This window comes from Lampris incognitus, chromosome 6 (assembly GCF_029633865.1).
Source record: "Lampris incognitus isolate fLamInc1 chromosome 6, fLamInc1.hap2, whole genome shotgun sequence".
NCBI classification, from domain to species: Eukaryota; Metazoa; Chordata; class Actinopteri; order Lampriformes; family Lampridae; genus Lampris; species Lampris incognitus.
The window spans coordinates 16,970,860-16,987,164 of NC_079216.1; the positions used below are offsets into that span (position 1 = coordinate 16,970,860).

The 16,305-nt window shown below is 42.9% G+C and overlaps 1 protein-coding gene across 1 annotated transcript in view; it reads right to left on the reverse strand.

The window, feature by feature from the left end:
- Nucleotides 1–16,305, reverse strand: part of tdrd12 (tudor domain containing 12) — a 95,680-nt gene extending 79,375 nt beyond the window's left edge. Inside the window, exons 1-7 of the mRNA XM_056282346.1 lie at nucleotides 16,282–16,305; nucleotides 15,920–16,078; nucleotides 6,703–6,839; nucleotides 5,964–6,083; nucleotides 5,666–5,721; nucleotides 5,047–5,132; nucleotides 2,027–2,216 (exon numbers count right to left, since the gene is read on the reverse strand). Of these exons, the coding sequence (XP_056138321.1) occupies nucleotides 2,027–2,216; nucleotides 5,047–5,132; nucleotides 5,666–5,721; nucleotides 5,964–6,083; nucleotides 6,703–6,839; nucleotides 15,920–16,078; nucleotides 16,282–16,305 (772 nt within the window). The remainder of the gene's footprint in view (nucleotides 1–2,026; nucleotides 2,217–5,046; nucleotides 5,133–5,665; nucleotides 5,722–5,963; nucleotides 6,084–6,702; nucleotides 6,840–15,919; nucleotides 16,079–16,281) is intronic.

Below are 16,305 nucleotides of genomic sequence, written 5' to 3' on the forward strand. Positions count from 1 at the left end.
ATGCGTTTGTGTCGTCATGTGGAGTGCGGGGGGAAGTGAGTCAAAGGTGTCTGGCTGGGGAGCTAGCATTGGATCGGTCGAGGGAGCCTGGTCTGCTGCATTCCGTGGGCCCAAGGACCACGGCCCTGCCTGGAGCTACACTTGAAGAGGAAACACCAGGGTGGTCTTACAAGATGCGGAAGCGGGGCAGGCTAAGCTAACTGCTATCCCATGCAGACCGGCAGTTCTGACAGTCATCCTGGCTGGCATTTGTTCTCTGGACAGTGGAGTTTTTGGACTGTGTAATTTGTGATATTGGGCTATACAAATAAAATTCACTTGATTTGTTGCTGGCTGTTTGTGCTTCTTCTTCTCTTTTTTTTTGGTGCTTGTTCTCTTTGTTTTTGTATGTTTTTGGTGGTGTTGTTTTTGGATATGTGTTTTTGTCTTGTGTTGCACTGCTGTGGGAAACGGAATTTTGCTTCTTCTGTGTATGTAGTACATAAGATGAAATGACAAATAAATTGCTCGACTGTTCCTGATTCCTGATTAATCAAGATTTAGTCTTGTTAACTAGGGCCTATTTCAAGGAACAGGGTCTGGCTGAACGCATTACCAACCAGATAATGAGAGAAACAGACAAGAGTTTTCTTTTCTGAAAAAGCAATTGCTATTCTGGGTGGCAAGAAAAGTGAACGTACTACTCTAAAAATCTTACTTTTCCCACACCCATATTTCCACAATTCCACAACCCAGCCACTGGGGATGGAAAGGCTGGTGCATTCTTAGTGCCGGTCCGAAGCCCGGATAAATGGGGAGGGTTGCGTCAGGGAGGGCCTCCAGTGTAAAACCTTTACCAAATCAAACATGTGGATCACAAATCAGATTTCCATACAAGATCGGTTGAGGCCCAGGTTACCAACAACCACTACTGTTATTCTTGGCCAGCAGAGTGCTGGTGGAAACTATGCTAATGTTGGGCAAGGGAGAAGGAGAAGGGGAAGGCATGTCCCAAGGCAGCAGGAGAGGAAGAAGGGTAGGAATGTGGAGTTCAGAGTCGGAACTTTGAACATTGGCACTATGACTAGTAAAGAGTGCTGGCTGATATGATGGCGAGAAGGAAGGTAGAAAAACTGATAGATGTGCCAGCACATCTATCAGCACTAACAGATATCAATAATACTGTCAATGTTGGTTCTTTGGCAAACCCAAATCAAAAGGACCCGTTATAATTATTAGCTGCGACTTTGTTTATCCTGCTATGCTAACACCACAGAGTACCAAGACCATCCTGCTATGTTTAAAAAAAAAAACTTTACATGGTTTTTAACCTGTAGAGGTCAGCAAACTCACTAAAATGGTCAAGGATTTAGTTACTCTTTAATATAAATTTACAAATCTTTGATATTTCAGATATAACGAGTCAAACATGGCTTGAAGAGAGTGATTAATTTTTTTGTTAATACCCATGCTGAAAAGTTTCTAGATGATGTTGAAATCTGCAACACAATAAGCTCAGAGAGAAAAAGGCAGATTACGTTCGACAGGATTTAGTCAGCACCAATCAAAACACTATGCATGTTTTTTTTCCATTAGGCCAAACGAATTAACATTATGCAATAGGGAACAATGGAAAGAGAATTTTTACTTAAGAATTTTTCTCGATCGTTTTGGATGACCCGGTCCTGAGCACAGAGAGATTTAGTTGGCTAGAACCAATTAAAACCAAATGCGTGATTCATTGTTCAATATTTAACCACTTTCCTCTTTTCAAACTTGCTGCATCAGATTATCAAAAATCTCTGGGTCAGATTAAGACCTAAATGACCGACATGTAAATGAATTTAGATATCCCCAGCTGTGGTTCTATTGAGAAGGAAAACGTTACTTCATCTTTGATGGGACTATAGAAAAATAGGCGAAGGTTTCAGGATATCAATTTAATACTTGCTGCAAAATGTAACTTGTCAGCAGCTGTTAGTAGTCAGAGTACTAGTATTTCTGTTTTCTCAGTGAACCCTAACTCCGGACAGTTGCATTTGTTTACCATGTGGGATGGGTGGGAGGGCACGTCCAGCACAGGCATTGGAGGCCAGGAACGAATGCGTGTCGGAAAAGACATCAAAGGCAAACATGACGGGGGTCCACTTTAGACGGTGCTTCTGGGAATCTGAGTAGGCCACCTCCTCGACGTAATATGCAAACCTCTTCACAACCAGATCGTCGTTCACACAGATCTGAAAATGGATGAGAAGACTGGTCAAAAAACCATTAAGGTCTGTCTCGAAAAAAACAACCAGAATTATCAAGCAAAGTGAACTTTTCCCACAAATACTCAAATTTCATTAACCTTTTACATTTTTAGGTCTGAAACTAATGACTGCCATTATGAAATAATTTATCAATTTTTTCAACTGTTTAATCATTTGGTCTATAAAATGTCAAAATTAACTACACATGCCCATCACAAGTTCCTAGGAACCAAAGTGATGGCTAAAAACTGTTTGCTTAGTCCCTCCAGCAGACAGAAAACCCCTCTGATTCAATCTTCTTTAATTTTCTTACCTGGATTACTGAGCATGCATCAAGACAATAGACAAGCATGTTAAAAGCAGAGGCTACAAGACCATCTACAAGCAGCTTGATGTGTTGAGAATGTTGCGCTGAGAATGCTGATTGAGAAGTATATAGAAGACAATGAGGAATTACATTGTGTCTTTGTAGATTTAGAGAAAGCATACAACAGGGTGCCAAGAGAGGAGGTGTGGTATTATATGAGGAAGTCGGGAGTTACAGAGAAGTATATAGGAGTGGTGCAGGATATGTATGAGGGAAGCGTGACAATGGTGAGGTGTGTGTTTGGAATGACAGATGGGTTCAAGATGGAGGTGGGGTTACATCAAGGATCGGCTCTGGGCCCTTTCATGTTTGCAATGGTGATGGACAGGTTGACGGACGAGATCAGGCAGGAATCTCCGTGGACTATGATGTTTGCGGATGAATTGTGATCTGGAGCGAGAGTAGGGTGCAGGTGGAGGAGAGCCTGGAGAGGTGGAGGTATGCACTGGAGAGAAGAGGAATGAAAGTCAGTAGGAGAAAGACGGAATACCTATGCGTGAATCAGAGGGAGGACAGTGGAATGGTCAGGATGCAACGAGTAGAGGTGACGAAGGCGTATGAGTTTAAATACTTGGGGTCAACTGTCCAAAGTAACGAGGAGCGCAGAAGAGAGGTGAAGAAGAGAGTGCAGGCAGGGTGGAGTGGGTGGAGAAGAATGTCAGGAGTGATTTGCGACAGAAGGGTACCAGCAAGAGTTAAAGGGAAGGTTTACAAGATGGTTGTGAGACCAGCTATGTTATATGGTTTGGAGACAGTGGCACTGATGAAAAGACAGGGGCGGAGCTGGAGGGGACAGAGTTGAAGATGCTAAGATTTTCATTAGGAGTGACGGAGAAGGACAAGATTAGGTACAATTATATTAGAGGGACTGCTCAAGTTGGACGGTTTGGAGACAAAGCAAGAGAGGCAAGATTGAGATGGCTTGGACATGTGTGGAGGAGAGATGCTGGGTATATTGAGAGAAGGATGCTGAATATGGAGTTGCCAGGGAAGAGGAAAAGAGGAAGGCCAAAGAGGAGGTTTATGGATGTGGTGAGGGAAGACATGCAGGTGGCTGGTATGTCAGAGGAAGATGCAGAAGACAGGAAGGAATGGAAACGGATGATCCGCTGTGGTGATCCCTAACGGGAGCAGCCGAATGTAGTAGTAGTGGTAGTAGTAGTAGTGGTGGTAGTAGTAGTAGTAGTAGTAGTAACTTATTTGAATGATGAAACGTATCTGTCGAGAAACATATCCAGATGAACTGATTCAGTCTTCTTTGATGCTTGTCTATTATTTTCTTTCTGATCTCCTCAGACAACTCTCTCCTTTGCTTTCTCTCATCCATGTTTGGTGTGGTGCACATATTGACACCAAAGAGCAGAGTGATTTTCTTACCTGGATTATTGAGCATGCATAAAGACATACAGCACAGCGACTACTTTTCTGCATTTAAATAGGCTGAATGACTGATTACAAGGTTGGAGAGGTATGATACTAATTAAAGAATGTAATTAGTTTGAAATACCACTATAATCCAATTATTTTTCTAAAAGGTACCAAACAAATGTGTCCAGGCCATTTTAGAATATCACAGGTTCTTTGCTTTATTGTATGATGGACATTCATTACGTGTTCATCACAGAACCCCATACATGCCCCAGTGGCACACCATAGTAGAACATCTCATATTCTCCACAAGGGGATGAGGGCTGGGAACAAATAAAGCCAACTGCTGTGAGAAAGCGGTGGCAAAGATTATGTAACGTAAAAGTCCAGCGAGGAACACAGTAACGGAAAAAGACAACTCTCCATGCGCCGATAAGCAAGAGGGAGAACGCACGATGGCAACGTTATTCACGGTACAAAAAATAACATGTACAACCAAACTAAGCAAATTGTCATGACAACGTTATCCACAGGACCAAAAATAACGTCTGCAACTGACCTAGGCAAATCGTCATGACAACGTTATCCACGAGACCAAAGATAACATCTGCAACCAACTTGGGCAAATCGTCGTGATAACATCATCCATGGGACGAAATTGCAACCTTCGCTTAGAAAGGTTGCTGCCACATCACAAGGATGTCACGGTGACCAAATGGGCACTTACTGGCGATACGCTGGTGAAACAGCCTTGCACAGCTGCCACAGAAAGTAAACAAAACATAGCTGTGTTATTTTTTTAAAGGCATTAAATACTTAAAATCGCAAAAATTAATGAGTTAATTTTGACAACACTAATTTTCACATAGCTAAAACAACTAATCAATTCCAAAAATTACAATCAAGTCAACCTGTACAACTAATCCTATTAATTGACATCCTTTCAGAACTAAACTTTTTCCATCCGTGTTCACATCATTTTTTGATTGGTCAAGCAAACTTTGTGGCAAATCTGCTTCGCGAGCGTGGAATCAACAGCAGTGACGTACGGCATTCACCTTGGGTGGAGTTTATCCTCACCTTTACGTTCTTGATGGACAAATAGAGCTCGATGGCGATGGAATCGGCCTGGGTCTCACACATCAGTGCCTCTGCCTGCGTGGAAGCTTCAGGAAAATAACACAGAATTTTCATTGACGATACTGGCCGTCATCACCAAACTGTCACTTTTGCAAAGAAATGAAAGTTAATCCTGCCAGGAAATCAACCATCACTTGGGTGTTAAATTGTATTTTTACAATCTAAAAGACTGAAAGTGACTAGAATTTTTTGGGGTTTAGCAGTCACTGTGGCCAGGGTACATTCAAGATTAGAGATAAGTAACGAAACTTTTAACTTAAGGTAGTATCAACGATGTTCCATGGCAAGCCACGTGTACACAGGTTTTTATTTAAATCCAATACTTCATCAGATGATTTCACTGATTAGTCCTCCCATGTCTGGCTAAGGTACGTTAACCAGTGGAAACAGTTGGTGGAGTGTTGGGCTGGAGAGAAGACCTGCATACACATGGCTCTCCATGGCACATAATTGAGGGACCACTGACCTAACAACCTTTAAGGCAAAGTTAAGAGAAACTGGCCACCATAATTTTAGTCACATTGCAATGGTTTATGTGCATATATACGGGGGAGGTCACCTTGCAGCAGGTTGTGAAAGTAGCGTATTGCTGCGATGTCCCACTTGTTAGATGGGCTGCAGAGAACACATGGTGGAGAGAATGACGTAGTCCATTATCTTATCTTTCTATTCAGATAATTCTGTCATAACCACTCTAATCTGTCACATTTTTGTATGCTTTCTATCTGTTTTCTAACTGTGATGTCACAGTTTCAGCTATTGTTGTCTGGTTCAACTGTAAAAATAAGGAAACAACGTGATAGTATATGACAAAAATTGACTTAAATGTAATTGACTTAAATGTAAACCAGCCTCACACAAGCCCTGCTTTCGCCTCACAGATGGACACATGCATGGTTGTCGGTTTAACTCCTGCCAGATGGAATCTCTTGGCCCAAAAAGGAAACTTGAGGAACTCCTGTTGAGCGGTGCGGAAACTAGAACAGGAGAACAGACTTGAGTCCTACAGAGTTAGCATACGTAAGTGGGGTATGTTCTCAAATGCTAATCAACTAAACAGACATACTTTCAAGACATGGAGATGTAGAGCTATTTATTTGTAAAGCACTTTCTGTGTTTTGAAAGGTGCTTTTTAAACTGAGCTTATCATTATCATCACCATTACATTTATTATTATTATCACTGTCTGTTTAGCAGCTGGAGTTAAATAGAAAGCAGAGGGTTTGGTTATGTACAGCAACCTGGCTTTTTCACATGCTGAAAAGAAATGATATGTACCAAGAGCTCTAAACAGCAACTTATTACCCACACTACAGCAAATTCATGCATAAGTTACGACAACGCTTGCAAAATACTCAATAACTGATGAATGTACCAAGGATACCGATCCAACGGCATCGATCAAAGCTTCGTGCACTTACTTTACTGTGCAGAAACATTTACTGTGCTTACAAATATTAGACACCAGTAAGTAGAGAGACAGATAACACAAAGAACAAGCTATAGGCAGGTTGTTTTAATGATTGTCACCAAAGTGCTGTAAAAGGAAGCCCAACATAAAGATATCAGCTGTGATCAAGAATGATTGAGTCCTACTCATTGGAGCTGACGATGAGATGTTCCCCATAGTCGACCAGCAGACATCTGACCTCGCTTCCCACTGTGCCCGGGAACACAGCCTCCACCTTTGCCCTGCACCAGCACTTCTGGGAGGACCAGTACACCACATACACCTGAGGGACAGCAGGAACCACAATACATTTAAACAGGGATCCAGCTCTTCTGCAACATAATCTCAATGTAATTTCTTTACACAGATCATTAGAGTGATGTCCTAGGAATCATGATTCATTACATGTTTAACTCTTTATTTTCATGTTCGGGTTAGGAGAGGGGTTGAAGTTTAGAAATGTAGGATTTAATTTGTTAGTATACACAGCAATAATAATAATAAACAATTTGTTTTAGAAAAGTGCTATACAAATAATGTTACAAAGTGCTTTACAAAGAATAAAACCACACAAGGCAAAAATTAGAGTAAGACCAAATAAATAAGAGTAAAATTAAAAACAGTATAAATAAATAAAAACAAATATCATACATTTGTAAAAGCTTTCATAAAAAGAAAAGTTTTAATTGATCTAAAACTCATTTTAATGCAAATGTATGCAATTTTAGGAGCATTTGGGGAGTGGCAGGTCTATTTTTTTTCCCACAAAGTTATTAAACTTTGAAAATCCAAAACCATCCAAATGACGGCCTTGGTCATTCTAGTAGTGTTAAAAGAAGCTAGAAACTTGGCTTGTCTTAGTTCAACAGGAAGAGAGTTCCATAGTGTGGGGGCTCTAAGCCCAATCACCCTTTGTAACAAACCGAGACCTGGGACCAGCAGGGCTCCATCTGCAGATCTTAATGGTCGAGGGGCTATATGACCAGGTCAATAAATCACAAATATATGTGGGAGCAAGACCATTTAAAGCCTTTAAAGTGAGTAATAAAACAAGCCTCAACATCTTTTGGTCATCTAAGGAGAAAGGTTTTCCAGAACAGCAACCTCAATCTCCACACCAAAGTGCTTGTTTACAGAGCAGTGTGCATCTCCACACTACTCTATGGATGTGAGGCATGGACCATCTACAGCCACCATCTCAGAAGCCTGGGGGCCTTCCATGTGAAATGTCTCCAGAGGATCCTCAGCATTACTTGGGAGGACAGAGTGCCACACACAGAGGTGTTGGAGTGGGCAGGCAACTGCAGCGTGGAGTCTACCCTAAACCACTATCAACTCAGGTGGTTTGGGCATGTTATTTGCATGCCCAGCGAACAACTCCCATGTTAAGTCCTCTACGACCAACTACGCCTTGGTCAACGCACTGCTGGTGGGCAGAAGAAGCAGTTCAAAGACCAAATGAAGACCACGCTGAAAAGATGCCAGATCAACCCCTCTTCTTTGGAGGAACTTGCTTCTTGCCGCACAACCTGGCGCTCTCACGTCTCAGAGGGAGTGAACTATATGGAAAACCAGCGCACACAACACCGTGTAGCAAAGCGTGCGAAGAGGCATGTTCGCAAAGCTGCCCCTGCCCCTTCCAGCACCACTTTTACATGCCCGGTCTGCAACCGCAACTGTGCATCCAGGATTGGACTATTCAGCCACCCAAGGACTCACAAATAGGAGAAGATGGTCATCATCGGACACGATGGACAGCCAGCAAGCAAAGCAATATGGTCATGCCTCTTTGACCCAGTAATGAGCCGAGCAGCGACATTTTGTACCAACTGCAGACGGTGGAAGGAGCCCCTGCTGATACCAGAATAAAGTGCATTACAACAGCCAAGCCAAAAATAGATAAAAGCATGTACAACTTTTTACATATCAACTAAATATAACCTCGTTTTGGGGATTAGCTTGAGCTGTTTGATTTGCTCCAAACTGATGTTAGCATCAATTATTACCCCAAGATTCCTAGCAGCCTGCTTACGGCTACCTGATAGACCACCAAGATTAGTAACAAAAGGGCTGACAGAATTTGCGGGACTGAACAGAATGACCTCAGACTTATTAAATTTGAGAACATTTTTGGACATCCAGGTTTTGATATTAGAGAGGCTAGTTTCAAGATTTGCGAAGGTTATGTTACAGCCTTATTCCAAAATGGATTAAATTTCTTTTTTTTCTCATCAATCTACATACAATACCCCATAATGACGACGCGAAAAAGGTTTTGTATACATTTTTGCAAATTTATTAAAAATAAAAAACTGAAATATTGCACGTACATAAGCATTCACACCCTTTACTCAGTACTTGGTTGAGGCACCCTTGGCAGCGATTACAGCCTCAAGTCTTTTTGGGTATGAAGCTACAAGCTTGGCACACCTACACTCACCGGCCACTTTATTAGGCACACCTGTCCAACTGCTCGTTAACGCAAATTTCTAATCAGCCAATCACATGGCAGCAACTCAATGCATTTAGGCATGTAGACATGGTCAAGACGATCTGCTGCAGTTCAAACTGAGCATCAGAATGGGGAAGAAAGGTGATTTAAGTGACTTTGAACGTGGCATGGTTGTTGGTGCCAGACGGGCTGGTCTGAGTATTTCAGAAACTGCTGATCTACTGGGATTTTCACGCACAACCATCTCTAGGGTTTACAGAGAATGGTCCGAAAAAGAGAAAATATCCAGTGAGCGGCAGTTCTGTGGGCGAAAATGCCTTGTTGATGCCAGAGGTCAGAGGAGAATGGCCAGACTGGTTCGAGCTGATAGAAAGGCAACAGTAACTCAAATAACCACTCATTACAACCGAGGTATGCAGAAGAGCATCTCTGAACGCACAACACGTCGAACCTTGAGGCAGATGGGCTACAGCAGCAGAAGACCACACCGGGTGCCACTCCTGTCAGCTAAGAACAGGAAACTGAGGCTACAATTCGCACAGGCTCACCAAAATTGGACAATAGAAGATTGGAAAAACGTTGCCTAGTCTGATGAGTCTCGATTTCTGCTGCGACATTCGGATGGTAGGGTCAGAATTTGGCGTCAACAACATGAAAGCATGGATCCATCCTGCCTTGTATCAACGGTTCAGGCTGGTGGTGGTGGTGTAATGGTGTGGGGGATATTTACTTGGCACACTTTGGGCCCCTAGTACCAACTGAGCATCATGTCAACGCCACAGCTTACCTGAGTATTGTTGCTGACCATGTCCATCCCTTTATGACCGCAGTGTTCCCATCTTCTGATGGCTACTTCCAGCAGGATAACGCGCCATGTCATAAAGCTCGAATCATCTCAGACTGGTTTCTTGAACATGACAATGAGTTCACTGTACTCAAATGGCCTCCACAGTCACCAGATCTCAATCCAATAGAGCACCTTTGGGATGTGGTGGACCAGGAGATTCGCATCATAGATGTGCAGCCGACAAATCTGCAGCAACTGCGTGATGCTATCATGTCAGTATGGACCAAACTCTCTGAGGAATGTTTCCAGTACCTTGTTGAATCTATGCCACGAAGGATTAAGGCAGTTCTGAAGGCAAAAGGGGGTCCAACCCGGTACTAGTAAGGTGTACCTAATAAAGTGGCCAGTGAGTGTATATTTGGGGTATTTCTCCCATTCTTCTCTGCAGATCCTCTCAAGCTCTGTAAGGTTAGATGGGGAGCGTCGCTGCACAGCTATTTTCAGGTCTTTCCAGAGATGTTCAATGGGGTTCAAGTCTGGGCTCCGGCTGGGCCAATCAAGGACATTCACAGACTTGTCCCGAAGCCACTCCTTCGTTGTCTTGGCTATGTGCTTAGGGTCGTTGTCGTGTTGAAAGGTAAACCTTCGCCCCAGTCTGAGGTCCTGAGCGCTGTGGAGCAGGTTTTCATCAAGGATCTCTCTGTACTTAGCTCCATTCATCTTTCCCTCGATCCTGACTAGTCTCCCAGTTCCTGCCGCTGAAAAACATCCCCACAGCATGATGCTGCCACCACCATGCATCACTGTAGGGATGGTATTAACAAGCTGACAAGAGGTGCCTGGTTTCCTCCAGACATGACGTTTGGAATTCAGGCCATAGAGTTCGATCTTGATTTCATCAGACCAGAGCATCTTGTTTCTCATGGTCTGAGAGTCCTTTAGGTGGTTTCTGGCAAACTCCAAGCGGGCTGTCATGTGCCCTTTACTGAGCAGAGGCTTCCGTCTGGCCACTCTACCATAAAGGCCTGATTGGTGGAATGCTGCAGAGATGGTTGTCCTTCTGGAAGGTTCTCTCATCTCCACAGAGGAATGCTGGAGCTCTGTCAGAGTGACCATCGGGTTCTTGGTCACCTCCCTGACCAAGGCCTTTCTCCCCTGATTGCTCAGTTTGGCTGGGCAGCCAGCTCTAGGAAGAGTCCTGGTGGATTCAAACTTCTTCCATTTACGAATGATGGAGACCACTGTGCTCTTCGGGACCTTCAAAGCTGTAGAAATTTTTTTGTACCCTTCCCCAGATCTGTGCCTTGATACAATCCTGTCCCGGAGGTCCACAGACAATTCCTTTGACTTCATGGCTTGGTTTCTGCTCTGAAATGCACGGTCAACAGTGGGACCTTATATAGCCAGGTGTGTGCCTTTCCAAATCATGTCCAATCAATTGAATTTACTACAGGTGGACTCCAATCAAGATGTAGAAACATCTCAAGAATGATCAGTGGAAACAGGATGAACCTGAGCTAAATTTTGAGTGTCATAGCAAAGGGTGTGAATACTTATGTACATGCAATATTTCAGTTTTTTATTTTTAATAAATTTTCAAAAAATGTCTACAAAACCTTTTTCACTTTGTCATTATGGGGTATTGTGTGTAGATTGATGAGAAAAAAAGGAATTTAATACATTTTGGAATAAGGCTGTAACATAACAAAATGTGGGGAAGTGAAGGGGTGTGAATACTTTCCGGAGGGACTGTATGTTTAACCCAATGTTTTATTGCCTATTCTATTTTATCCTTCTCTTAATACAGGTGACTGAGCTCCTCAAAGGTCTCTACAAACACTACCACTATTTGTTCAAAGCCTGGAGAGAGCTCAAAGCACTAAGTGGGGTCCTCCAGCATAAGATCTGGTAGCCGACCAATCTGGGGGGAACAAGGTGGCTCCCACATATGGAGAGTTCTTCAGACCCTCATGAAGGACTATGCTGTGGTGTTGGCACATATGGAGACCACCACTGAAACCAGGCAAGTCACTGTTGTGGCAAAGAGTCACCTATTTTTCAATTTGCATTTTCATGAATGGGTTGTATCCCTAGCCTGGCAGCCTGCCTAGGGCGTCTCCCTGCCTGCTGCCCAATGACTTCTGGGATAGGCTCCAGCAGCCCCGCGACCCTGACACTAGGGTAAGCGGTTTGGATAATGGATGGCTGGATTACCGAGTTGTATTCTCATTATTGAATAACTGTGATGTGTGTGTGTGCTTTTTCCAGATCTATCAGTGCAGACATGATAGGGAGAGCCAAGCAGTGTGTCCAGATCTTGAAGAACTACAGCCACCTCCTGTTTATGGTCCTGGTACAGGCTATCCTAAAAGTTTTGCGCTGCTCAGGTTTATTTTTCCTCTGTAATGTTTTGAGTGATTAGTACAGTGTAGTGTTAGTATTGGTGACATTCAAAGGTTGAATTAGTTCCTCTGGATACAACATTTATTGACAGAAATGTTTCATCACTCATCTAAATGACCTCTTCAGTCTCGACTGACTGCAGGTATCTCCATCCCTTATAAACACAGTGGCATATCAAAGAGGGTTGAATCAGTTCATCTGGATACGTTTATTGACAAATATGCTTCATCACTCAACTAATGCTCCTTTTCCACTATCGGCTCATCTCCACTCATGGAGTGTTGTTTTCCATTACCGTAAGAGTACCCCCTCAGTGTAGCTGGTCTGCATTGATTTTGGTACCCGCTCCAGTTTTTTTGGAAACTCGACAAGGGTCGTACCAGAAAAGTGGGAACAGTTACCAAAATGCCGTTATTTTACAGTAATGGAAAACGAAAAAGTCGAGTCAAGTGAGCCGGTACCATGTAGCGGAAAAGGGGCTTAAGTAACATCAGTCTAAACTGACTGTAGGTATCCCCACCCCTTATAAACAATACAGTTAGATAACGACCGAAACCAACAACCAATTTCATATGCAAATATGGGTGTGACCATTAACTAAAGTTTCAATGGCCATGTGTACTATTCAGAGGATCAGAGCATGTTGCGATCACAGATTTTTTTTTCTTATTGAATTTTCCCCAATTGTACCCATCCACTTCCCCCACTCTTCCGAGCCGTCCCGGTCTCTGCTCCACTCCCTCTGCTGATCCGGGGAGGGCTTCAGATGACCACATGTCTCCTCCGATACATGTGGAGTCGCCAGCCACTGCTTTTCACCTGACGATGAGGAGTTTTGCCAGGGAGACGTAGCACATGGGAGGATCACACTATTCCCCCCCAGTTCCCCCTCCCCCTTGAACATGCACCCCGACTGATGAGAGGAGGCGCTAGTGCAGTGACCAGGACACATACCCACAGCCGGCTTCCCACCCACAGACACGGTCAATTGTGCCTGTAGGGACGCCTGACGAAGCCGGAGGTAACACGGGGATTTAAACTGGAGATCCCTGTGTTGGTACGCAGCAGAATAGACTGCTACACTAGCCGGACGCAATCACAGATAAGCATGCATCAAGACATATTAGTGACATAGTTATTCTTTGCCGTCTAAATCTGAAGCTTTAGGAGGACAACGTTACACTCGCAAGGCCTTACAGGCCTTTTGAGACTGCACTAATCTAATCACACCCACAAGCATACTATACACTCAGCAGCTGGAGAGAACCTTGAAGGCTTTCTTCAGGACTCTGCAGAGGGCTAGTTCCATACAGTGCAGCTCCAGAGCTTTAGCCAGGAGAGCAGGGATAGATTCGACAGGTAGCGAATGGGGGGAGAGAGAATAAGAGCATTTGTTGATGTAGTGAGGCGACGTGAGGTGACGCAGCAGTCGGCCTTCATCGCCACTAGTCAGTTTGATGTGTCTGGGCCCTTAGATGAGTGATGAAATATATCTGTCAACAAACGTTTCTAGATGAACTGATTAAACCTTCTTTGAGTCAGGCATGAATGCATGTGCAGTATTAGGAAATATAGATACAAGAAAGCATTGTTGCAGAACCATCCTAATTAAAATTTGTAATACTACAATAATTTAGCACTTGAATGAATAACAGGACAATAAACCAACTTAAAAAATATTTAATATTCTGTTAAAGAAAAATGGCCCAACAATGAAATCTTTCAGTGGTGACAATAGTCTTGTGGCGTAGCATAGCAATTGTTATTGATGATAAAAGCTGCAGCCCCATCTTTGTATCCCAGATTTGGGTTGGTGCTTGTAATTTTATTTTTTGTCATGTATTTGAAAATGGTTTTGAATCTTGAAAATTTCACTCGTTTCGAAGTTTAAAACTTTATTGTTTAGTATACCATTATTGTACAGGTACATTGCTTATTATTGAATTTATCTTCATGTTAATGTTCTTTTTTTTTTCTTTCTTATTCCGTTTGTTGCCGTTAAAAGCAACAAAAAAGTCTTCTACAAAACAAGCACTTTAATGGTGATTTACACATTGTTAAATGAATTGTCATTCCAATGTTTTAGTCTGTTAACCTGTTTAAAGCAAACAAAAGCCCTTGAATGCACTTGATTTATCAATACGTTTACACGATGAAAAAGTCAATGAATACATGTTTACAAGAGGAAAAATTTGGCTTGAAGAAAAAAATAAACATGTTCAATTTTTATATATTGTGGTAGATTTATTTGATCATGTTGCTGTATTAGCTGTTTAAAAGGTTATTTTATCACATTACATTACTTTGGTCTGGTGATGGATACCAGTCATTATTGTAGAGGCCTTTCTGTGACCTAGTTTTAAAGTAGAAGAAAATACATGTACATTTACCAGAAAATGTACAGTAGGCTATAGAGAAATTTAATTTCAGCTTTGAATAAACTGTCCATAGAAATAATACAGGTTTCAGTATTAGAATTTTCAGTGATGAAGAACTACTACTACTACTACTACTTTCGGCTGCTCCCATTAGGGGTTGCCGCAGCGGATCATCCGTTTCCATTTCTTCCTGTCTTCTGCGTCTTCCTCTGTCACACCAGCCACCTGCATGTCCTCCCTCACCATATCCATAAACCTCCTCTTTGGCCTTCTACTTTTCCTCTTTCCTGGTAGCTCCATATTCAGCATCCTTCTCTCAATATACCCAGCATCTCTCCTCCACATATGTCCAAGCCATCTCAATCTTGCCTCTCTTGCTTTGTCTCCAAACAATCCAACTTGAGCAGTCCCTCTAATATAACCATTCCTAATCCTGTCCTTCTTCGTCAGTCCCAGTGAAAATCTTAGCATCTTCAACTCTGTCCTGTCTTTTCGTCAGTGCCACTGTCTCCAAACCATATAACATAGCTGGTCTCACAACCATCTTGTAAACTTTCCCTTTAACTCTTGCTGGTACTCTTTGGTCGCAAATCACTCCTGACACTCTTCTCCACCCACTCCACCCTGCCTGCACTCTCTTCTTCACCTCTCTACTCCACTCCCCATTAGTTTGGACAGTTGACCCCAAGTATTTAAACTCATATGCCTTCGTCACCTCCACTCCTTGCATCCTGACCATTCCACTGTCCTCACTCTCATTCACGCATAGGTATTCTGTCTTGTTCCTACTGACTTTCATTCCTCTTCTCTCCAGTGCATACCTCCACCTCTCCAGGCTCTCCTCAACCTGCACCCTACTCTTGCTACAGATCACAATGTCATCTGCAAACATCATCGTCCATGGAGACTCCTGCCTGATCTTGTCCGTCAACCTGTCCATCACCATTGCAAACAAGAAAGGGCTCAGAGCCGATCCTTGATGTAATCCCACCTCCACCTTGAACCCATCTGTCATTCCAACCGCACACCTCACCACTTCAGTGACGAAGAAATTTTCAGCAAATGCTACTGCGGATGAACTGTAATTTTACATAAATGTATGCTTCAGGATTGACGGAAGTGTCCATGAATGGTAAAGAGGATGTACTGTAAATCTACTGAATTATCCATTTTAGGATTGACAGAAGTATCCATGAATGGTACCGAGGATATACTGTGACTCTATGGAATTGTCTGTTATAGGGGTGAAGGTAACGGACAAGGTACTGGTAATTTTCTGCCAGAACCTAATGCTTTATTCTACGGATTTTTTCTTACAGTGCTGGATGCAAATATTACGCTACCTGTCCTTCCTCTACGGAAGAGGGCTTCATCTTCGTGACATCCAAGCTGACATTGCTGTTGAAAAGATTTAACCTCATTTGTAAATCCTTGCACTCTTTGGCGTCATCTGCCCCAGGACCCCCAGAAGTCCAACCCCAGATGCAGGAGGGATTCTCAACCTAAAGAGGCATTTAGATATCACAAGACCCAGTTAACGTTAAATCACTCAAGATTTAAAACTGAACAATCACAACACCTTCCTTGGCATTGATAAGGCTGCTAGCCACCAGAGGGTGGCTATAGACCAACACTGGGCCTAAGAACTGGAGTTCAGCTTTCTTACACTGCAACAGCCATGCTAGTGGAGTAAATAAAACAATACCTTCAGTATTGATATTTTGAGCAT